General features: G+C 40.0%; 1 protein-coding gene across 6 annotated transcripts in view; it reads left to right on the top strand.

Annotated features, from left to right (window-relative positions):
- KIAA1549 (KIAA1549 ortholog) overlaps positions 1 to 23,685 on the top strand; it is a 214,590-nt gene that overhangs the window by 123,414 nt on the left and 67,491 nt on the right. For all 6 annotated transcript variants that reach the window (XM_019544720.1, XM_019544716.1, XM_019544719.1 and 3 more), the window contains exons 4-8: positions 5,906 to 6,083; positions 7,793 to 7,923; positions 9,124 to 9,307; positions 13,425 to 13,484; positions 16,595 to 16,740. In XM_019544720.1, the coding sequence (XP_019400265.1) occupies positions 5,906 to 6,083; positions 7,793 to 7,923; positions 9,124 to 9,307; positions 13,425 to 13,484; positions 16,595 to 16,740 (699 nt within the window). The remainder of the gene's footprint in view (positions 1 to 5,905; positions 6,084 to 7,792; positions 7,924 to 9,123; positions 9,308 to 13,424; positions 13,485 to 16,594; positions 16,741 to 23,685) is intronic.

Raw genomic sequence — 23,685 nt, 5'->3', positions numbered from 1 at the left:
AAGCTCCCAAGGTCTGGAACAGTCTGCCAGCGGAGGTGGTTCAAGCACCTACATTGAACACCTTCAAGAGCAAATTGGATGCTTCTCTTGCTGGGATCCTATGACCCCAGCTGACTTCCTGCCCTTTGGGCAGGGGGCTGGACTCTCATCTTCTGAGGTCCCTTCCAGCCCTAATGTCTATGAAATCTATGTTCCCACTGGTGCCTGCAACCTGACTGCGTGCTGCTCTGCACCCCCTGCCTCCAGCTCCAGGATCTGGAGCTGGGCCCCTTTGTGCCTGCCAGGAGTGGTGCAGTGTAGTGCAGAAGGAGAGAGAGCAGGAGTTGTTGCTGGAGGCAGGGGGTGCAGAAGCAGCACCTGGCTGGCTGCAAACACATTGGGAACAGCCCACTGGAAGCTGGTCCTGCTGCTGCTACACCATGTCATGCTGTGCTACATTGTTCTGGGCAGGCAAGTGAAAAGCTTCATCCAGGTGGCTCTTGCTACACTGCCAGAGATCTAGCTTCAGCTCCTGACTACTTTTTTAGCAGCTGAAGCCCCCATGGGCTGGGGCAAAAGCAGAAGCAGCTTCTAATGGGCTGTTCCCAGGGTGGAAAGAGCCAAATGGGTGCTGCTCTGCACCCCCCCCCAGCCTCCAGCAACGGCTCTTCCTCTCACTCCTGCTACACCACACTGCGCTATTTCCAGCAGGCATGTGGGGTTCTGGCTCCAGATCCTGGAACTGGAGTGTGTGTGTGTGTGGGCGGGGGACACAGAGCAGCACCCGGCTAAGTTGTGAGCACCGGCAGGAGCGTGGTGTGGGCTACTTTGGCATGAGCGAGTGGGGCTCGGCCCCACGCAGAATGCCACAGGAGCAGTGTGAACCACACTGCCCTGGGAGCTCTGCAGCATTTGCCCGCTGGCCTACCCCCTTTCCTAACCTATAGCAGGGTTCTAGGATCTAGCAACTGGGCAGCCCCCACTCCATGCCCTGCTCCTCCAGAGAGCAAGGGCACTCCGTCCCTCCCTCCCTCCCCCCCCTGCTCCACAAAGGGACTTTTGGTGGGCTTTTCCCTGCTCTCCCCCTTCTCCCCTCCCCTTCTGGAGACAGAGACAGTGCACATAGTTATTGTAGTTCAAAAGTGTACCACTGCCATTTTCTATGTGCTGGAGTGCATTTCATCACTTATACAACTGCATGTGACACAGCACAGCGCGCATCAGCTCTGTGCGGAGTGGAGCTGTCTGCTCCAACCTGCTGGATCTCCGGTGTGTCAAAGGATGAAAAGGTATGTGTATAAATACCCATTGTGTGTGTTCCCTACTCAAAGGGTGTGGACAGAAGTAACATTAGAAATGTTTCAAAAGGATGACATTTCAGCTGGGGACATGCATATATAGCCCCAACTTTGTGCCCCCCCTCCACCCCAGTTGTAACGCTTCAAAATGTTTCAATGCCTGCAGGGACAGAGAGGTAGGGAGATTGGAGGATGAAAGGCAGCAGTGGTGGGACACAGAGACCTGGAAGGACCCTGGGGCTCTAGTGGTTGGGACATGATTTATCAGAGGAAGCGGGGCAGCAAGCAAGATAGGGCACAGGGATATGTAGTGGTGGTAAGGGTGACCATCACTAGAATACCTGGTTCTCCAGTCTCCAATCCCTTGAAGTTCTCCTCTTTCCCTCTCCCAGGGGTAGAGAGGTAGAGGAGACTGAGGGCTGAAGAGCCCAGGAGGGAGTGAGAGAGAAGAGCACTTCGGGATTTTGAAGGACCTATAGGTTCCCGATTCCCATGCGCATATATCTAAAAGAGGTACTTCATTTCAAGCAGTATTATTTTGGAGCATTTCAGCCACTTTTTGGAACATTTCAAAGGCATTGGAAATGTTTCAGCTGTTAGTTGTACACACCCTGGCTCAGTTATTGAACCAGCCAAACCCATATGGCCCCTCTTCTTTGTCTTGGATTGTTTTCCCCGATGTTTCAGGAAACTGCTTTAGTTAGGACCTATTCTCAATATGGGTCCTTAATGGAGTTCCTGTCCCCCTAGCAGTCTTCCCAAAAAGTTAATTTATTGGATAACTTTATTTTTCTATTTTCTATATAAAAGTTTACTCTCCATCTCCCCCAAAAACGGCAAGGTTTTTTCTTTTGGAAAGGTTTAAAGAATTTTATAATTTAAAGCTTCTATAGTTTCAGCCAGTGAACCACTCCCTCAGCTGGTATATATCTGTAAAACCGTGTGAGTGAAAAGTTCATGTGTGTGAAACTGCACTGGCTACTTGAAGGCACTGTATATTTCAATAATATGAGCAGCTTTTACTAAAATAGTAGCAACTGCAATAAGACCGAGTATATGGCTAAATATTTGAAGGTTGACTGCAGCTAACATTTGAGATCCTCCCTCCCCCATCCTCCCCCTTCATGGTTTCCCTCTTTAAATTCTTTCCTTTCATGTCCACTATTACTATGCAAAGCTCTTGATAGGATACATTGGCTCTAGGCTGCCGGGAGTCAGTCTCTTTTATAAATAATGCAGCTAGTTTTCTGAGCCTGGGTTCATTCTTTACAAAATCCCTCTTATCAAAGGGAGAGAGCATTTTCTGTGCAATCAGTCATGCTTATGTTATAGAAGAGAACCACTGTCGTACTTGTTTTCTCTTAGTGAAGTCTTGGTGGTGTCTGTTTTTGTTTGTCGTCCCCCCCCCCCCAAAATCCCTTAATTGCATATAGTGGAAATATTCTTATTTCCTTATCCCACCAGAAAAAGATTTCATGTCCAGTAACAGAATACTGCTGAGGATGTTATGTTTTTTAAAATTAACAGCTGTCCAATATAGTAACAAGTATTAATCACTACAGTCATGCAGCTTTGAAAACAGGCTCTTCTTTCATGCTAAACAGCCACTCAAACAAAGCAGACTTTTGTTAGGCAACAGTTTCCATTAACTGGTTGGGGCATATTGCAATTTAAGATAAAAAGAGTGCATTTGTTTTTAACGTTTCCTTCTTTTTATATCTCCTATTATAGTTCACAGATGCTGTTTTGTTTTTATGATGTAATGCACAGTAAACTAAGGCAGTTTTGTTAAATGTAGCATGGTAGCAAGGTGTGCATTACACAAAATAAAATGCATGGCTGCAATATAATGATACTGCAGCTTAGCTGAAATATAGGACAAATGTTAATCTTAAAAGGGAATTGAAAAGGCTTTCCTTCAAGTGTTGCCATTTGAGCTCAGATTTCTGCTCCTTCCTTTGCTGCTTTGTGTGCTTGTAAATATTTTCCAGAGTAGAAGCTAAAAAAACAAAAAAAAAGTAGGGCTTAAAATACTAAAGGGGGGGCGTTATAAAATGCATTATAACAGATATCTGAACTAAGAATTTCAAGGTTCTCTCTTAGCAGCATGTCATAGCTAGTTGAAATTTTATGGAAACCATGTTGCGGGGGGAGACATCTTCCTGTTTCAAAAGCATAGGTCCCGCTAATTGAGTGAAGAACAGTAATCTTTTTGTCAGCTTCATACCATATACAGCTTGACAGTTAGTGGATAGGTACGATTCCATCCTATATAGAAAGCAGTAATGTGAATACTATATAGAAAGCAGTAATGTGACTGTGAATTAATCAGTTCGTTGCAATATTTATGTCCTTACCCTGTGATTTGAAAAATCTAGCCTTAAAAAAATAAATACATAAATAAATCTGGCTGCCTAAAGAGAGGGCCAATGTTCAGTCAGACAGCTAAATGAAAATGGCTTGATTTTTTTCAGAAATGTTCTCATGTGTCCCATTTTGTTCTGTGAAATTTGTGGGTGTTGATCACTTCTGAAATTGAGGCTTGTTTGTTTGTTTTTTTGTCTAGATGCTTAAATATGATTGGGAAATATTGCCATTAGAGTCAGGCATGGAAAAAACAAACTTTTTTCTGTTCACCTTTAGTAAGACTCGCAGGTTCATAACAACCATTAGGAAAGAAAATGCTGTCTATGGATACTTGTCATGATAGGTCATTTAGTGGTAAAGAAGCAAAATGAGTAGGTAGGTGGGGGGAGAGGAAAAAAGGAGGAAGGAGGATGCAGTGGTTTTCTTTCTACCTTCCTCAAATTATCATTTTTCTGGAATGATTGTCCACCTCTTGCTACAGGGAAGCACAAAACTAGGAATGTGTGCGGGGGCTAAATTATACCTAATCAGACTAAATGCCCTATGTGGGGTTTGAGGACTGTTACAATATAACAGTGAGGAAGATAGCTTTCATGGTATATAAACTAGATGGCAGGCAGAGGTGGCTGTGTTGCTTATGGCATCTTGCATTGCACTCCACTTTAATACAATGTCTTTGCTGGGCTATTCTCTCTTTGAGTATTTTACTTTCGATAATACCAATGAGTGTAGTTCTTTTTCTTTATTTTCTTGTCTTCCAGACCAACTTCTTTCATAGATAACAAACTATTTTCTTGTGGCATGTCTTAGCCTTTCTTCTTTCCATTTCACAAACTGAAGCAGTAGAAACCATTTACCTTTTTCATTTCAAAATGAAACCGCAGGCAAGGTGGACTGAGGCAGCTGTAATTATGATTTATGTTGAATTTAATTTGCATGCTATCAGTTTTTAAAATAGAAATTTGATGGCACCATGCTCCAGGTATATACAAGGAATGATGTAAAATCTGGAGATTGCTTTCTTCTGTCAGGTTGCACCTCCTGCTCCTCCCCCCTACAATTCAAGTGTTTTTCCTTCAATTTTTTAAAGATCTTTTAAAATATGCCTTGCACTTTTTTTCAAAAAATGTAAAAGCTGCCTATTGCCTCAGCTAAGCAGTAATTGCTATTAATCCATGCTGACAGAGAGATGCCTAACAGACATGCAGGGAAGGATAAATCTGTGCTCTTCCTCCAGTCAAATAATGCGGTGAAATTCATCAGGGTCCCTCTAGTTGTGCAAAGCTTGGAGAATGCTGATGTTTCATTGTACACTATGGATTTACCTGAAGCCTTTGGTCTCTGATCATGCCTCTGGTTGTCCCCCCACATGGCAGCTGGAACAGCAACAGGCTTTCCTCACTACCCTCCAGCAGAGACCAGCAAACTATCTGAAAACCTGCTGGTGCTCCAGACCCTGGTGCAGTTGTAGAATCTCCTGCTGATCACTGACATCCTGCCTGATGGTCCCACTCTCCAGGTGGGGAAGAGGGCAGGCAGGCAGTCAGTGTTCAGGTTCATTGAAAGGCTGCCCTGGGAGAGAGAGAGCACTGTATATCCATTAGATTAGATGATGGCTGTTCAACTTCCAGATTTCTAGGGCTGCACAATTTTTGGAATTGTCTTCTGACAAAAATAGTGGGGGGGTATAAGAACTAAGGTGAAAATGTTCAGTGATAGTGGTAGTATGGAAGGGGAAGGACTTCTTGAACAGAAAAAAGTGTTGACATGTAGATGTATTTGTATGCATATGTATAATCACACAGCAGTGAATCTAATAAAATGTATTCTGAGTGCAGATTGCTTACTCTAAATTCATGTTATAGGATGTGCAGACTATAATGCCCACTTGTTCAGTAAGTCAGTGATTGGCAGTGAACATATGGTGAACTCCAGTATGGTGTAGAGGGGTTCACTATGTAAAGCCAGTGTTACAATCAAGAGACTGAACAAATTCTAATGAGAGAACCTTAGTGAAGGGAGGATGCTTCTCTGGTTAATGCACTGGGTGGGAGTTGAGAGTAAGTTTTGCTAGCAGCTCAGATCTGTATGCATCTGTATCACTGTCAGTAAAATAAGGATAATATTTTCCGGCCTCCCAGGGTTATGTTGCTTGAATTGTCCATAATTTGAGATCTTCAGATAGATGGTACAGTATAGGTGTGAACTTAGCAGTTGCCAGGATTGATGCTGATTTTTTTTTCTCAACTTTTCTTTTATAGGTTTATAAGATTTCCCCACAGTTTTCTTTCTTGGTGACATCAGGTCCTTTTGTTTACACGGCAATAGCTGTCATGAATGTACTTATGAACAGCAGCCTTCTTCGTGGTCAGGCACCCATGGTCTTGTCCCTACGTCCTTCTTTCACTGTCCCAGATTCCAGGTTCCAGGTTCACACAGGTGAGGTATCCTTTATTGTGTAGGGAGAAGTCCCTTACTGATGCACAGGTTTCATGCTGGGAGGAAGGATGCTCTTGCAAGTTAGATCTGCTCAATTCCTTAATTTTCACGGGGAGTTTGGCCATCCTGTGGTGAAAAAGGTTATATAAGTTTCAAACAATTCTTATTGTAAGCTGCTTAACGAGCTGGAAAGCTTTTCACTTGGTAAGAAGTGTGAAAAAAATGTTCTGCTCTCCTTATTTAATATCAGATCTAATGATGTGACTAACAAGGCATAAGGTGCTTGATTTTTATTTATTTATTTATTTATTTATTTATTTTTCAATGCTGCCTTAAGTGTCAGCCAGGTTATCACAGTGCTGAATCTCATATCTGTCTCCATCCTCCCAGGCCCTTTTACTATCTGCGATCTGTTGCACAGAAAATGCAGAACTTTATGTAAGAGTCTTGACAGATATTAGGAAAAGAGTGACTGTACTTCTGCATCATTTTATTTTTAAATCAAAGTGCATTTAAGCTGTTAACTCTTTGTGTAACTTAAAATTACTTTTGACCTTAAATAATTCTTTTGGTTATGTTTACAAAAATAATTCTAAAAATTCATGTGTTTATTTTTTTAAAAGGTAGTCTTCATTTACACTGATTTATGGTCATGAGATGGGGAGGGATTGGATGGCTAAGATGATTGTTTATACTAGGATGCAGCTTTTCACTGTTACTGCACGATGGTGGTTTTTGATACGGTCCATAGCCACTAATGACTAAAATATGGTATTAACCATGTAACAGCTGTTTGCAGTTAGTGGTTCTTATTTGGCCAACACTCGCATAACAAAACAGGCATTCTAGATGACTTGCCTGTGAAGAATGTCAGGTGGCACCCAGGCCAGCACAAACGGGCACAGGAGGCAAATGAACCTATTGCACCAAAGTGGTTGCTTGGTCCAGAGATGCTTTGTTTTCGGTAGCTGCTTTGTGAATACATATATAATAAGAATTGTAATATCTAGTGCTTTCAGTCTGGCACTTTTCCACATGCTTAATTAACATGCACGTATATATAGATTTCCTGGAGAGGATACAGTAAATAACTTTCAGGGCAGATTCTATAACTTCTGCCAGTGCACTAAAATGGGCTGACAGTGGAATTGGTGGTGGGTGAGAAAACATTGTCAGGAAGTCGACATGTGCTTGCTAAGTACGTACTGGTGAAAGGTGTCAGACTGATATTATATTATGATAAACCAAAGTTGGAGTGTTTTAACTGAGCTGAATATTAGATTTCAGTTACTGTGTCACAGAGGTGGTCACAGCTGGTCTTGTTTTAAAGAGTCTTCATAAAAACCTTGAATAAATGCACCAATATACAGAGCTTTGCACAAATGATTCAGTATTAGTTTCATGCAGCCAAGGGCTTGCAATGTGGTATCACAAGTGTTGGAGTGTTTTGGCTGCAGAATCTCTTGACAGTGAATCTGATTTGTTGTCGCATCAGATTTTAGTGATGAGAGAGCATTTTGCATCAGTACAGAACCAGTACTGCAGTAATTCCTTGAGCTATACTGTTCAGACTTCTACTTCCCTGAGTTCAGCCTGGATTTTATGGAAAACTGTTTCCTGAGTAGAGGGAGATTCCCTTTCCCTCCCTGCTGTCACTTTTCCATGCAAATGTTGCCATCATTGGAATAATGTATTTTCTTTACTTTCAGTGCTTCAGTTTGTGCCTCGAAACATTGATATTGGATTCTGTAACTTCAGCCAACATATTGAAAAAGGGCTGACCATGGCATTCACGGAGGTGAAGAAACATCGCAAGGATATTTACAACTTTACTGTGCAGGTGAGTTCACTGGCTGTTGGGTTTCATCATATCAGTAATAGCAGGTCAGGTATTCACTGGCTACCTGTGACTCTTCTGGTCATCTTAACCCTATGATACCTTTCCATGTGTGTTTTCATAAAGAAATCCATTGTACCCTACTAAACATTCTTTGAGATGCAAGGAACTTGAAATGATGATCTAAACACAGTTTTATATTATGGGCAGTTAACAGATGTAGCATGGTCTAAAAGTTCATCAGTGCTTTTTAGCCATGGCCAGGTATCTAAAGTAGCTCTTACTTGAACTTTAGATCTCAGATCTGTCTTGGATACTAAAACCAAATAACAAGGCTTAAATCTTCTTGGATGCCAACTGTGTATGTATTGAATTAATAAGATCTGTCACCTTTTTTACTGATTTTTTTTTTTAAATTCTAGCTTTGCTTTAAACCAAAATCAATAAAAATGGGTCTATATATGCTAACCAACCTGGAAAATGCTTTATAATATAAATAATTTTTGGCAATTAAATGCTTTCATCAATAAAATGGCATTTTAAGTTGTCATGGAAAATTATTTATGGAAGAGCTTACCTAAAGTACAGAGGAGCTTATGGAAAAGCTTCCTTAAAGTACGGGCAAATTATATTTTACAGAACTATCCTTTCCTCTTGTGGACAGATGCAACCCTCGCATGTTAGTGTAGCTGTTAGGTGGAGCTCAAAGGCAAGACATTATATAGGAAGTCTACTTGAAGTCTGTCTGCATTTTGTTGCCACAAATCTTTGGATCTGCTAGTGCAGGGCATAGAAGATTTTGACAGACAAGGAAGGTCTTTCCACAGTGTGTGTGACTATAGACTGAGGTACTATTTTCACCTGTTCTGGTTTGTGCAGGTAGAGGTATTAGCTGATGGAATTACTTTGCTGTCTCTGTTTGGTATTTCTCTACCTTTCTTCTTTGGTCATTTCCTGTGTGGCATCCTTCATATCAAGCTGGAGTGTAAATGTGCTTAAAGAATGAATATTAGAAGAGAAATCGTGTATGTGAGACACTTTTGTTGCTGAGGCTTAGTGCAACACAATCTGTCTGACATTGATGTTGCCTGGGTTGAATATAAAATGTCTCATTTCATATTTGAAAAAAAGGTTGGGTAGGGAGGGAGCAAAAGTGTTTAATGTCAGGCTTTTTCCTGATCTGCTCTAATTTTGTCTTTTCAGATATTGAATATAACTCTGAACAGGCCTCGGATGGCCTTTCGGCAGGGCCCTGTGAACATTGTCTTTGCTATTCGAGATGATCAGAGTTTCTTAAATGGGTCTGAAATCAGTGAGCTGCTGAGGAATCTGTCTGTGGTAGAGTTCAGTTTCTACTTGGGCTTTCCTGTGCAACAAATAGCTGAACGTGAGTACCTCATGTCACTAAGGTTTTAGGTATTTTGCCTCCACAGTTTTGCAGTAACTGGTTATGAAGCTTAATGTTTTTAGCTTCCTGCTTGGTCTTTCCCATACAAATCTCTATAACGGTTCTGCCATTCATTAATTTCTGCATGATATGCAAGATGAAGCTCTGGTCTTCCCTAGATCAGATCAAGTAAAAGCCTGCTTGTTGTTCTCCAGTTCCATTCTTCATGGCATCATGAAATGTATTTAAAATAATTCCACATAAGAATTTCCTTGGGACCAAAACCAGTTGAAGCCTGTGCCATTTATTATGATCATTCAAATCTCCTTTTTGAGGAAACTCCTGATCCCCCTTTTCTGTTCTTCTGGTACATATTTCTTTTCCACTACCAAAACAATGAGGTATAATAAGGTTTTTGTATTCTCACTATTTCCCTGCAGAAATTCGGCTATAATTTGGTCTGATATGAACCCACCTGCGTGCAACAGTAATTGGATTTAATTATGCCAGTGACTCTTGTCCAGGGACAGAATAGGTTTGCAGCAGCCTGGGAGGATGGAAACAGAAAACTTGTCCACAAGCAGCTAATAATTTAAATTAGTTTGTGTGACCTTAAAAGGCAGTTCTCAGATACTGGGCACTGTTCTCTCAATCAGGAAACTAAAATGGAGTGGTGTTGCTTGCTTTTACTGTCCAAAGGTGTTTCTCTTCATTCTGCATGTTCTAGTTTGGACTCCTGTACCTATTTTTTACTGTTCTTAGTTTAAAAATGTTTTTTTCTTACATGTGACTCTCATTTGGTCCAGCTTTATTCTTGTGTCCTAGTATGTGATTTGCTGTATATTTATGGTGGTGGTGGGGGGGGGTGTTATTTTGATTAAATTCCTTATTTGAAAACCCATATTTTGCCACTGCAATGGGACTGGGCAATAAAATGAGAACAGAATTTCTTCCAAGATGAGTATATCTTGAAAGTCAGGCTGCCCTATGCTTAAAAACCTTATTCAACATGCATTTGTACTGTCCTGCATTTGGGGTTTTATAGTGTTTAAGTGTAATTTTAAAGGTAGCTTTCTTATAGCAGGGGCTGTCTCTACCCCCAAGTGCCTTTAACATGAAGTCAGGATTATCTTTCATTACTATTTCTACCAGCCTGGGGCAGTCTAGCTTGTGCAAACTCAAGCACAGCGGGAAAAGAGGCTCCATTGTACATGATGGATTTTATCATTTCATCCTGAATTATAGAGTTCCCACAAATTTGCCTATCTTGAACTCTTTAAGAATACCACTTGGGCCACATCAATCCCTGGCTCAGGTTTTTATGCCTGTTTTGAATGGGGGAGGGCCAAATGATATTTTTATATTCTTTTTTTAATAATCTGCATTCATTGCCAATCCAGTGTATTTGGATACAGCTGGAGTACCATACTGTATGCCTCAAAGCCCTCACCAATGTCTTATGGATTGTCTGTGATTTTTGGGACTTTAAGAGAAAATTTGAAAACATCTTTCAAATAAGTGCAGACATTTTAAACATTGGGGAGTTTGCGTTCTGAATATAATGAAATCAAAGGTATGGGAGGCATTGCCCAAAGCAAAGGGGACATCTCATCTAAACTAGGCTTGTACATCATTTGAACAAGTTATTCACTGTAGTTCTATCTGAACATGAAACAACCAGTTTTGATTTTTGCTTTTCTGCTTTGATGTCCATAGCAACAAAAGCTATTTTATTCCCTGGGTGATAGCATCAGTTGTTCCACCTCCCATGTCAGCAAAGAGTGAGGTTTCTCATGCAGCACAAATCTGATGCCCAAGTGATTATTTCTAAGCTTTGCATCTAGCCAGGAGATCATCAACAGCTTTCAGGTTTTGCTGAGGCACTTCCCTAGGTGTCTTTGTCTAGGTGCCTCCTATAAAGTTTTCCGTACTGCACTGTGGGTATTAATATTGTTTCATCTAAGGCCTGGAATTTAGGAACAATGTCAGAATTTCAAAAACTGGAATCAAATGACTTATTAAACAAGGAAGTCAAATTTCCCCTTGCTTCATTTTACAGAATGATTTTTTTTTTTTTATAATGTGTACTAAGGTCCAGACCAACAAAGATACCTACTGGTAGGCACCTAATTTCCTTTGGTTGCAACTTTGAGGAATGGGGCCCTATCTTGTTTACTTTTGTCCATTTCATTTGATTCGGAGAGCAGTCAAATAATTGCAAGAAATTTGTTCTTAAAAGGCTAACATCTACTTGCAAGATAACTAGCTGGTCAAAAAGCTGCTTATCCATTCTGGAAATTGCATGCAGTCCTTCCCCTTTCTGGTGGCAAGTAATTGGATATTTACTCTTCATGAATGATGGAATATGCCTTTACATCCAATTTTTTATACTCCCTAGCATCCTCTTCTGCTCCTTTTGCTGCTTAGTTGCTTGCACTGTTATCCTCCGACTGGTTGGTTGAGGCATTCCAAAGGATTTAATTTTTTTTTAAATTGGCTATGTACATGTTTCTGTACAATAATGTTTTAAAATATCTTGCATACAAGGCCTGATTTATAAGTGCTAGGTGAGCTGCAAACAAATACAAGCTGTTTCAAACTCAAATATAGCCAGTACTACAATATCACTGAAAATCTTGGGCCTTTTTAAACAAATCCTTTGGAGTCTGATTATGATTTCTGTTTGAAAGAAGCAAGTTGTCTCGCTCCTTTTGTTCATTTTGCATCACCTTCTGCTTATAAACCTTACATTGGGTCTGTTATCTATTTTCCAATATGCATATTCTTTAGCCTGTATCTTGTTGGATAGGCCTCAGGCAGTACATTGTTAGGTACTTAAGGATGTTTGGCCAGTGCTGTTCTTATTTTGAATAGCTACCTTATGCACAGTGTACTACCTTGTGCAAGAATATTGGCACTGGGAGTGGCCAAGTATGGGAACTGCCAGCATTTTTCTTTTAAATATTTTCAAAGAGTCCAAGGCCATTTTAATAGCTTGCCTATGTGTTATGTTTTATTTCATCCTTTCTGTCCATGTTGCATATCTCTTTAAATCGGATATTATCAATTAGCTACATCTTAGCACAGCATCTGAGCAGATTTCCATTTGGTTAGGGTTTTCAGGTGCTGTTGCAATACAACTACCAGATAAAAATAAGTTTTGTATTTCATACAGTTAACTGCTACGAAGAAATCTGTTGCACTCTTTCCAGCCCCAAACATCCAAATCACATGAGTCAGGCCTGAAAAATTACAAGGTTGCCTTAAAATATTTTAATAATAACTTCTCTCCTTTTTATGTTACTCCTGTGGTCTCAAGGTTTTCTCCATAATTGAGAAGACTAGAAATATTTGAGAGAAATTCTCTTATTCACCTGATTTCAGTGTCTGGGACTTTAGGCACCAAATATGAGATTTGCCATAAACTCATGAATGTTGGAAAAACCTGATAGCTCTATAGATTCTGTTTAAAAATACATTTCATCAAGTGAAAGGCTGCTTTTCTCCAAACACCATGCAGTTTTAACAGGTTAAAACTAACGTTCTAGATGTGGCATGGTTTGGATGTAAGCTGGAACAGGAAACTGGAACCACTTAAATGGCACTGAAGGATGATCTCCTGCCCATGGTTAGAGGGCAGATGTCCATTCTTTTCCTGGCATGTTTAACTGATTGTTAATATTTCTACTTGGTTTTGGCCACGAAGAGCTGTATTCTCTTCCTCAACCAGTCATGAATGAATCACCTGGAATCATCCATAGCAGAGCCTGTTCCTACTAGTGCAAAAATCTCACTTTACATTTAGCTGAGCAAGAAGAATTAGTATAATGGGCTTTACTTCACACTTCTAGGAGCAAAGACCTCAGGGTGACAAGTTTGAAATATTTTACGTTATTAATCCTGACCACTTTAGACGGCTCCTTTTTTTTCAGACTTCAGTTGGAGAATATGCATCAACAGCAGTGTCTCTCTTTTGCTTATGGAGAAGAGCAAGGATTGTGCTGTATAACAAAGAAGTACATTTTCAGGGACAATTATGAAACAGTTTCTCTTTTATTTCTGTGGTGTTGAGTATACAGCTTTTGCAAATGTTTTCTCTCCCATTCTTTTTTTTCAGCCTTTCATTACCCTAAACTTAATGTGTCTCAGTTGATGAAATCTTCGTGGGTGAGAACAGGTATGTATGGTCCATATGGGTAGATAGCTGTGTGGTTATTTTTGTTAGCCAGGACATGCATAATATTTGAGGGTGTTTTCTGTTTAGGACTGAATGTACTCCAAGACCAAAAGCATAATGAGTTGGAATTTCTGTGAAAAATGCACTTGGCTTGTCGAGAACAAACTCGAGAAATCCCTTGTTTTATTGGTTCAAAATATTAATACATGTCTGAAATGCAGAAACATGCACATCCAGGTATAGAGAAGGCATTATATACCCTAGATGCTTTATAAGTTGCACATCAATTTTTAGAATAATTTTTACCTTCAGTAACAACTTTCTTTTTAAAAGTCATCTTGTACCAAATTACACAAGGCTATACCACAGAGTGAGACTAGATACCATATGTGTGAAATTTTTTTAAGAACATTAATTGAAGCAGTTTCATCACATTTCATTGATTTATTCCCACAACTCATTTCTTCCAAATCACCTCTGATCCAAGTCAGCTTGCCATTTAATTTGCCCTGAATGTAATTATCAGAGCTGGTTGAGTTCTCCCAACTGGTCAGAAATCAGGCTGCTATGTTTGGATGTAAGCTTTGGATCTGCTAAGCTTTTTGTTTGCTTCATAATCTGATTCATCTTGAGGAGAGTCCAGTTACCGCCTCTGGCCCTGCAAGCTCATTCTTGAGGTGTGCGGTCCCCTCTGGATGACCCTTCTCAGAAGTGGATCCTTTCTTTCCAGATGTCCTTCACCAGTTGCTCCAGCCTATTCTTTCTCAGATCTGCACTTGAATATATTCCAGTTAGCTGTTTAAGCCCTTAGAGGTGTGAAGCAATTATAGGAAGAGACCCAGAGGTTTTGCAGAGTAACTTTTTAGTCACAAACCAAAATCAGAGTTTGCCCAAGCCTAACAGCATAGTGGGCTAGAATGTCAAGGCATGTCAGTTTCCATACTCAGGGGCACGCAAAGAAATGACATGGATAGCATAGCCTGAATTATCACTTGCCCATTTGCCACTGGGTCAACTGGGAGCAGCCTTTGCCACAAGTCCGAAGTGGGGTTTAAATTCATGTCCCTGAGTCCATAGCAAATTACCTCATTCACTCTGTCACCATGTCCCCAGAAACTTCTTCAGTGTGCATATGTACATACATATGTGAGCATTTTCACTCCCCGCAGCCCACTCCCCCCTTCTTCATAAAGGAAGCACAAAGATTTATAGATTCATACAAAAACTCTACTTTGAGAATCCTAATTACTGTGTGGGTCTGGATTTTTGTTCCCCATCCTTTCAGAACCCGCAAGCCCTTTTTCTCTCTTGCTTGGCCTTATATTTGTTCTGTCCATCCATGTAGCAAGTTCTTAGCTTCCTCAGGTTCAGCAATCAAATGGTTGCCTCCAGCTCAGAAATCACATTCCACTGTGTTTCCTGAACTTCCTTGAATTTGACTTTTTTTGAATCCAGTTATAACATCTTATTTTTTGGGTGCTGAGGAATTTCTGCTTCTCCAACCCTGCAGATAATCTGGGGAGAAGAGCCAGTTTCCTTCTGTTTAGACAGTCTTTTTAATATGTACATTGTATTGGAAGGGTAAAGTCATTCCATATTAATGACTCCTTTGATTGTTCTACAGCTGTTTCCAGAAAGGGATTGTGATAGATGGCATGGTCCTTGTCTGCAAATGATTGATTTAATGAATGCCAAGGGTTAGAGTTCATAAAATCAATCAGAATTCGTAAGCTGTACATAGGTTCCCCAAACCATCCCATTTTTCATGAAATAGGAGAGCGTCATTTCTAGAACTGTGCTTCTCAATTGCAGACTAAAATTCCTGCTATTATTCATAATTTGATCTAGCCACATTAAAAAGAAAGCAAAGCAAGTCTTTTCTTTATTTGATGCATTTAATTGCTTTTGATCACAGACTATTTATATTGCCATCTAATTCTGGCACACTAGGTTTGTGTGTAGAATTGCTAAAAAGATCCAATTTTGGGGGAGAGGGGCAGTTTTGATAGTGTTTCATGGTTTTGTGAAATGCCCAGTTAATTTTTTTGTTTGTTTTTCTTTTTAGTGAAAATCAGAAACCAAACATTGAAAGCTTGATTATTTGAAGAATATTATTGGTTTTAAAAGTGGAAAACAAAACCAAAATATTTTTACAAATCAAATTAAAAACAAAAACTGAAACAAAAACAAGTTACTGGTGCTTTTCAGCTCTTTAGTGGAGAATTCTAAAGAATGCAGCTGAATTTATTTTCTTGCAGATACTTAAATCCATGGAGAGCAATTTTTGTTTGCTGCTTTTTTAATGTTGTTTAGTATCCTTTAGTTGAGCTTCTCTGCATTCATTCTAACCCATGTCTTACCTTATCTTTGCCACACTTAGTAAAGGCCTTCATTTATTTTATGTTCCCATGTGTCATTCCTGGATGAATCCACTGAATGTTGGATGCTCCAGTGACTTGGAGAGCCTTCAGGGTGATGGTGTGGTTGTCACAGCTACTAATGCTAACAATTTTTTTTGCACTGCTGCTCAACCGAGCTTACATAAAGACTTGTCACAGGCTAGATAGACTTACACTTTTAAAATACGCTATCATCTTTCTGTTTTCTCTTTCAATCTCACTTTTTCTCTCTTGTTTCTTTCTGTTATCCTTGCCCACTCCTGACTCCATGACTTTTGAATCAAAATAAAATTATGATTGAAAGAAGTAGTGTCGGAAGTGATTATATCCCTGAATTTCTTTTCAGTGTCCACAGTTGTCTTGGAAGCAAGATTGCTCAATGATTGCTAGGACTGCTCTGATCCAGAAATATCCTCAGTGGTTTTTTTGTTTTTATATTAATTCTTCTATCTAATTAATTAATTATCTTAATTCTTCTACCAACTTAATTAATTATATTAATCCTTCTACCAAAGACCAGAATTGCAGTATGCAACATCTAGCTGGGTTGGGTGAGGAATTCCCACATCAGCATTTCAATGCTAATCTTAAATAGTCCAGCAGAGGTCAGTAGAGAATGATCCAAGACTTGCATTTGACCATTGCACAGACAACACGGAGAACTTATTTTACTGATTTGCTTATTCTTGGATTGCTTTCTTCCAAATGTAGTTCTCCTGGGTGTCATCGACCAGCGAATTCAGGAAGACGTGTTTCAGGCTGAGATGGAGAGGAAACTGGCTCAGCTGCTGAATGAAGCCTTGACCAGAGGGCGAATATGGAAGCGGGCCAGTTTTGTAGGGAGTAATATTGTGCAGGTACTGAATGTTTGGAGCTAGAGCCGAGGATAAGAAAATGAGGGGAATAAACAACTGAAACAGTAAATAATACCTAGCATCTGAGCAGAGCTAAGATGAAAAATAAATGCACAATACAGTTGCTTTGTAATTAGTATTCACATAAGGTGTTGCAAGTCATCTGGAAAGCCAGGTAGATTTGCACCTAACTAAATCAGCGAGTGGTGTATAGTATAAGCTTTTGTAAGCAGTGAGTTTACTTCATTAGATCACGTGAAGGGACTGCAGTAAAAAGAATTGCTAAATAGAAAGCAGTGATTAGAACGCAAAGGTGGGGGAAGCGGGGAGCAAAAAGAAGAGGGCTCTGCTGAGAGAGGCAAGGTGGATAGGAAGTAAAGAGGAATACCAAAGCAGTTACCCTACTGAGGGTTATAGGGTTTACAAAAGCTAGTCCAGGGATAAGAATCTGTAGTTTTGGGTTAAACCATAATTGACACAATCCAGTCTGTGGATGATTTCTTGTTCTGCAATATCCTATTAAAGTTCATTTTAAAAGTGGTGTTGTCTAAGAACAACCATTCTGAGTGATGACATTGCTGCTTTCTCTTTAGTAGCTCTGCTTTCTGCAGTCCCTTCACAGCATCTAATGAAGTAAGCCCTCTGCTTATGAATGTTTATACTATACATCTCTGATTTAGCTACTCTATAAAGGTGCAAATTTACCTTGCCTCCTACCTGACTTGGCTAATATTGCTAACCTACCTCTCTCTGCAAGTCATCTAGCCATTCTGTTCTCCTTACCATCTGTAAGTGGTAATGGCAATTGAAACCATTGGAAGCTTTTAAGAAGTTATAAAGTAAATCACATGATTTCTTTGAGGATTATTTTTAAAAAATGCTTAATAAAATTCAGCCTAATCTGAAAACTGAGCATGTTTGTAATTTGACTGAGATGCCCTGCAAAGGATGATAATGCCCCTTTGAATCAAAGGCTGTCTTGTTAGAGCAGCTGTTATGCAGCTCTCTCAATACTTCTAGATACTCAGGAGTATTTTGTAGTGTATAACTATGAAATAGGATAATGTGCTTGAACTCTGGGTGGCACAATTGTCATGCAGTTAAGGTACCTTGTTAAACAAAAGAACATACTCCACCCTTTCACTGCTTCCAGGTCGTAAGAGTTGCAGTGAAAGACATAGTATTAATTGTGCCAAACTTTATACACAAGCCACCTTCTGTCATACTCTGGTTCTGTTTTATACTTTCATCATAAACAGTGGTTTCCACTTGTAGGGGAAGGGGAGGGTCAGGAGTTGGAAGCCAAGTTCTTAACTGCAAAAATTTGAAAATTTACCTTGGTGTAAGCTCCAAGCTCTCCTATGTGTTTCCTTATCACCCAGATCAACACACTGAAATTCAATCTACCTTGTTTAATATGGAAACTGTTTAAAAAGATGTTTTGTTAGGTAATCCATCAACAGCTGACCTCACAGTTGTCATCATGGCAGTCCAGAGTCATCACCTTCATTCAGTGTAACCCTACAGTTTTCCCTCCCACTTTAATCTCCAGATGTTCAACTTTTTTTCCCTTCTCCTTCTCCACACCTCCCTTCCCCCAAAACACCTGTTTTAATGTTAGGGTTTTTTGTTGTTTTTTTTCCTTTTGCACAGATGCAATTTAGTGTGAATACAGTGTTTGTTTTGGATTTTTCATTCCCAGTGTACTCTTGTGTGTGTGTTGTTATATTTTATTCCCCAATTCTGCCTCTGAATATAAATAAAATAAGCCTTGTGTTGCCCACAAAAGATGCTCCCATATGTAAAATACATAGGCTGCATGTAAGAAATTACTGTTTTATTGTTTAGGTCAGTGGCGTTCAACCTTTTTGCCTAGCAGTCCAGATGGGCAGTGCTCATTACATCTGTGGGCTGGATCCAGATGGCAGTCCTTCTCGGGCATGTGGCAGTCAGGCCAGGGGCCCATCCTGGCCATGGTGGGGCAGAGGGTGGCAGGGGGCATCCTGGCAGGGGCCTTGGCCCTGCAGGATGGAGGAAAAGGGGGCTTGACCTGGCCTTATGGAGGAAAGGGGACATGGCTGGGCCTCAACCTAGACCCACTGGGGGAGAGGGAGAGAAAGGTAGGGAAGGTAGGGTGTGGGCCAACCTCATCCAGCCCAGAGTGGGAAGGGATGTAACTTGAGGCTTATCCAGATGTAAAGGTGTGAGGAGGGGACATAACTTGGCCTCAACCTGCTGCACAGGGCTAGGGGTTTGGAAATTTGTCAGTGGGGGAGGGTGGCTGTATTTATTGCCACTACTCCCCTGCTGCTAAATTTCCCAATCCATGGGGATCTCCACAAGCTGGATTCCTATGGCTCCATGAGCTGCATTTGGCTTGCAGGAGATTGAGCACCTCTGGTTTAGGCAATAGAGCACCAGTTGTTGTGTATTGTTTGCATGCACCGGTGTCTGAGCAATCCCTTTCTAGTTTGGAGTAAAGCATTCATTTGGGTGACAATCCAGTTCTCATGGAGATGGTTTTACTTCTGTGTGTGATGCATTCTGTGGGCCAGGGCTTGGCCGCTTAATCCTAATAACTCCCCTTCCACCCATCTTTTTGTATCACTCCGCTTGTGCAAAGGGGCTGTAAAGTTTCCATAACTGGGCAACTGTACAATACAACTAGTACAGTCTCCCCCACACTCCACAACATCAGCTCTGCCTCTTAAGCACTCCATCACTCCCTTCAGTTATGTATGCCAACCCTGCACAGGGCAGTAATACAAATATTATTACAGTAATTGGTGAAAAGATATGAGAGAGTGCAAGGGAGAAGATTCCATATTTTGGCATGGGGCTTGGGGTATATGGCAACTGTAATGTGGTAAGGTGTGTGCCTGTGAGTGAAGAAGAGGGTCTGTCTGTGGCTTAACTTCTCATTTCTTTGCTTTTGCAGGTTAGTGACAGGTATGTTGTTTACATACCAGTCAGAACTGCTTCATGGCAATGCTGTGCATGTTTATATTCATGTATTTCCAACAACCTTTGTGTGATCATAGGAAAGAAGGCTAAAGGGACTTCATCTGCCTTGTTCAGGGTAGCAGTCTTTAAGAGGCCCTTAAAGCCGTCAGATATGCAGTGTCTAAAGCCTTCCAGCTGGTTATTATACACAGATCAACACTCTGTTTTTGTGCAGCGTTCATACAAATGTTTCAAAAACATTTCACATACTATGATTTCCTCATTCAAATACAGGCCCACAGGCATGATGTAGGTTACGTTATATCATGCAGACTTATGGCAATGCCATGAGACATGTTTTATGAATAGTCTGTCACATCAGTTCACATACACTGTTAAAAAAAAAATCTACCAGAAGCTTATATTAAGATGCTTAATTTATATTGCTTTCAAATGGCACCTTTCAAGTTTTATTTCAAATCTGATCTTTTGAAACCTGGGAGAAGGGGGAGTGAATCCTATTAATGAGTAGCAGTTGGGATAAAGTGGCATACAGAATGGCAGCATAAAGTGGCAAAAGGAGTGGAAAACTATAGAAATTAAGTAACATTGGACAGTTAATATTTAAGTATCCAAACATTATTTGAAGAAATAATATTTACAAAGGCATGATAATACTTTATCACTGAGTTCATTTTTTTTTTAATTTAAAGCACAGGTTCATTTTCTTTATTTTGTATAAATGGACTGTGTCCCATAATTACTTGTAGATTATGTGCTGTCGAAGATAAAGTTTTCTGAGGATTTTGAGGTTTTTAAAATGGACCCTTTAAGAATTTTGCTGTCCAGTTTTGTTTTGTTTTTTGTTGGAGCGTGGTAGCTAATTGTCACTGCTCCAGTGGCTGCCTTAACTGGCAAACTAGCAATACCAGTATTTTCCAGGCTGAGAATCTGTTTGGTGGGCCAGAACGGTGCTTCATCAGACCATAGAGCTGGCAACAAGGAACTTGAGGACCTGTCCAGCATTAGGAAGTCTTCCTTGGGGTGGTGGGTGTCTGAGAGAAACAGTAGTGCACCTCAGTATTTTTTTTTTTTTTCCCCTTCAGCTCCAGACAAGTCCTCAGGCTTTTGGTTGCTATCCCTATCTGAACAACCACTCTGATTTGGTAAACCAAATTTCCAGCTAGCAGAACAGAGGCTTGCTGCCTGGGGCATCTGCCAGAGGAAATGACCTTGTCATTGGACTCCTTATACAGATTCACTTGCTAGTTACTTCCTCCAAGTATAGTAAGGGTCTACCTATGTGGCTCAGATGGTAAGACAAGGACCTATATTCCAACTTGGATGACTACTCAATATAACAACAACAAATACTTCAACAAGATTACTTAAGGACAGAGGCTGGAAACAGGTGTTGCCTTTGTGATGCCATAAAAAGCAAACAGATATCCATGCTTCTTGTTGCACCACAAATGTCTACATTTGTAACCGTGACAATAGGTAAAAAAATTGTGCTACTTTTTTTCTTTGCTTTTGCAGTGGATGTTTGTTTGCTTTATGGTGGGGAGAGCACAGGCAGCCTGGAGTATGCACACTCTCTAGCCCCCTAGGCAGGTGTTCCTGGGGCTTCAGGGGCCCAATTCTGTGCGCCCCTGGAATTTCTCTGCAGAATCAAGCCCATGAAGCCCTAGGGTTTCCCAGCTTGTAGAGGTGCCCCTTGGGAATCTCCCAGTGCCCTGACTCAGGACAACAGGTGACATCTGTCACCCAGTGAAGTGGATCAGCTATGAGGGGACACATCCTGGCACAGCTGATCCCATTCCAAGGATGACATCTGTTCATAGCCACAGATAACAGCCTTTAACTTCACCAGTATTTCCTGACTCTGTAGGTTTATACAATAACTTACTCTACCCAAAGACAGACTATGTGTGTATATGTGTGTTGCCCATTTCCCATATGCTTCATGTTTTAGTGTCTACTAAGGAGGACCAGGGTTCAGCTTGACTTAATTGCATAAGTGCTTAAATCTCTCTCTGTCTCTGTCTGTTTCTCCCTCTCTTTTTAAAAATAAAGCAGAAAAATTTTTTTTTTGGTTATTTTTACTGACAGATGTACATATTTCAAAGGGAAAAAATCTTGCTATTCTTGGATTTCAAATAACCTGCAGTTTAATCCTGAACGTATCCATTTGTAGCATCCTTACTGATGAATTGGCCATTGACTATGGGATCCCATTGGCTCATGACACAGTGCAAATGTTTTGTGAGTTCAGAATGCTTTGAGTTCTTCCATCACCTGGATTTTTCTACAATTTATGGACTAGAACTGGTTACCACGGTAACACTAGTCACTGACCTATGTACTCTTTTGAAAAATTGTTTGTAATTAAATTTTAGTGGCACTGGAACAAAGTTTAAGCTTTTATTCTTTAGAATTTGAAACATGTAGACTAGGCTGAATGATTTTTTTTTCTGTTTGTTTATAGTGTATTGAAATGTTTGCTTTTTCACACAGTTCTTCTCTTTTCTTATCCTTTGTGCTCAAAGCTTCAATATAAAATGCTGCTTAGTGCATGAAAAACATTCCCATTTGTCTGGCTGACTGGATTTCTATGCATGTTCGATGCTTTTAGCGCTGTAAAGGACAGACCTTCAAAACCCGTAAGACAAATAATTTGAAATATTACAAAAGACACAAAATGGATAAATGACACAAAGCTCAACGCACAGAAAGCATAGATCAGTTTTTCTGTCTTCTGTAGTTCTGTATTGTGAAATAGATCTATAAATGCTTTGGATGGAAGGAGGTGTATGCAGCCAGGTCACTCGGAGTTCGGTGAAAGTAAATATTGATGACCACACCTGACAAATAAGGAAGGGAGGCACAAATAGTGTTGCTATTTCAGTGTTAACTGCACCTTGAACTCACTTGGGTGTCTTTGAGGAAACCCCACAAAGATTTCTTCCCCTCCAAACTGGAGAGTTAGTATGTATCCTTCTGTAATATACTATGATTGCCCAAGCATCTGTAAGACTGCTCTCAGAGGGGATACAGTCAACTTGAATAAGAAGTGGCATAGCATGTAAAATTGTTACCAGACAGAGCATCTAAGTCTTGAATGGCTAGTCTTTTTTGGCTGCAAGCTGTTACTGAACTCTCCCCCATCACTTCTGCAATGACCCCAAATTAAGGTAGAGTTGAACAAATTATGCTAATCAAATTGCATCATTGAAAGAGTCAGAACAATAGTGATGTGCTCAGACCATAAATAGAAGTGAATAGAATACTGGATATTCAAATTAAGCAGATCTAGGTATTTTTACTTTCCTTGCTTATACTATTTTTCCATCTTCATTTGAAGACTGGTTGCTTAGTAGTAGGCAGAAGGGGTGAAGGACGTAGAATGAGAGGAACAACTTTTTTATTAGGATCCCTTTTATGTTTTTACTGTAAATTTGTCCATCTTGTTAGAGTAAATAATAAAATCTCTTAAATATAAATTGCCTTTTGTTGCTAGGTAGAACATGAAATATATAGGATATAATCATGATCTCTTTACCTTTGAGCCCCGTAATCTATTTCTCTATTTTGAGGGGTAATTCTGTCATGCTTTGTTTTAAGGTGAGATGTTAGAGCAACTTCAGCTCCCACATTGCATTGAAATCTAACTCACAGGTTGCAAGGTTAGATACAATCTTAGTGTTCCCTTTATGTTCTGTTAATACAAGAATTAATTTTATTGCTAGAATTGTTAATAGAAAATTAAGAATCTAAATTCCTCTGCCTATTGTTTTCAAATGTCTGTACTAAAATTGACTGTTTTGTTTTTTAATTCTAAAAATGAATATCATCCCTCATTTTGTTACCTTAATGAGGTAACTGAAAGCCTTTCAAAATAATTGTTTTCCTTCCTTTATGTTTTAAAGGGTAACCTGATTTTTCAATATCTAGGAGAACCTTTTTGCCATCTATATGCTGACTTAGAGTAGTGTTTAGCTGAAG

Source organism: Crocodylus porosus, unplaced genomic scaffold (genome assembly GCF_001723895.1).
Source record: "Crocodylus porosus isolate Cpor-Errol unplaced genomic scaffold, CroPor_comp1, whole genome shotgun sequence".
NCBI lineage: Eukaryota > Metazoa > Chordata > Crocodylia > Crocodylidae > Crocodylus > Crocodylus porosus.
Note: the sequence above shows the minus strand (reverse complement) of the source record. Positions and strands in the feature narration are given on the sequence as shown.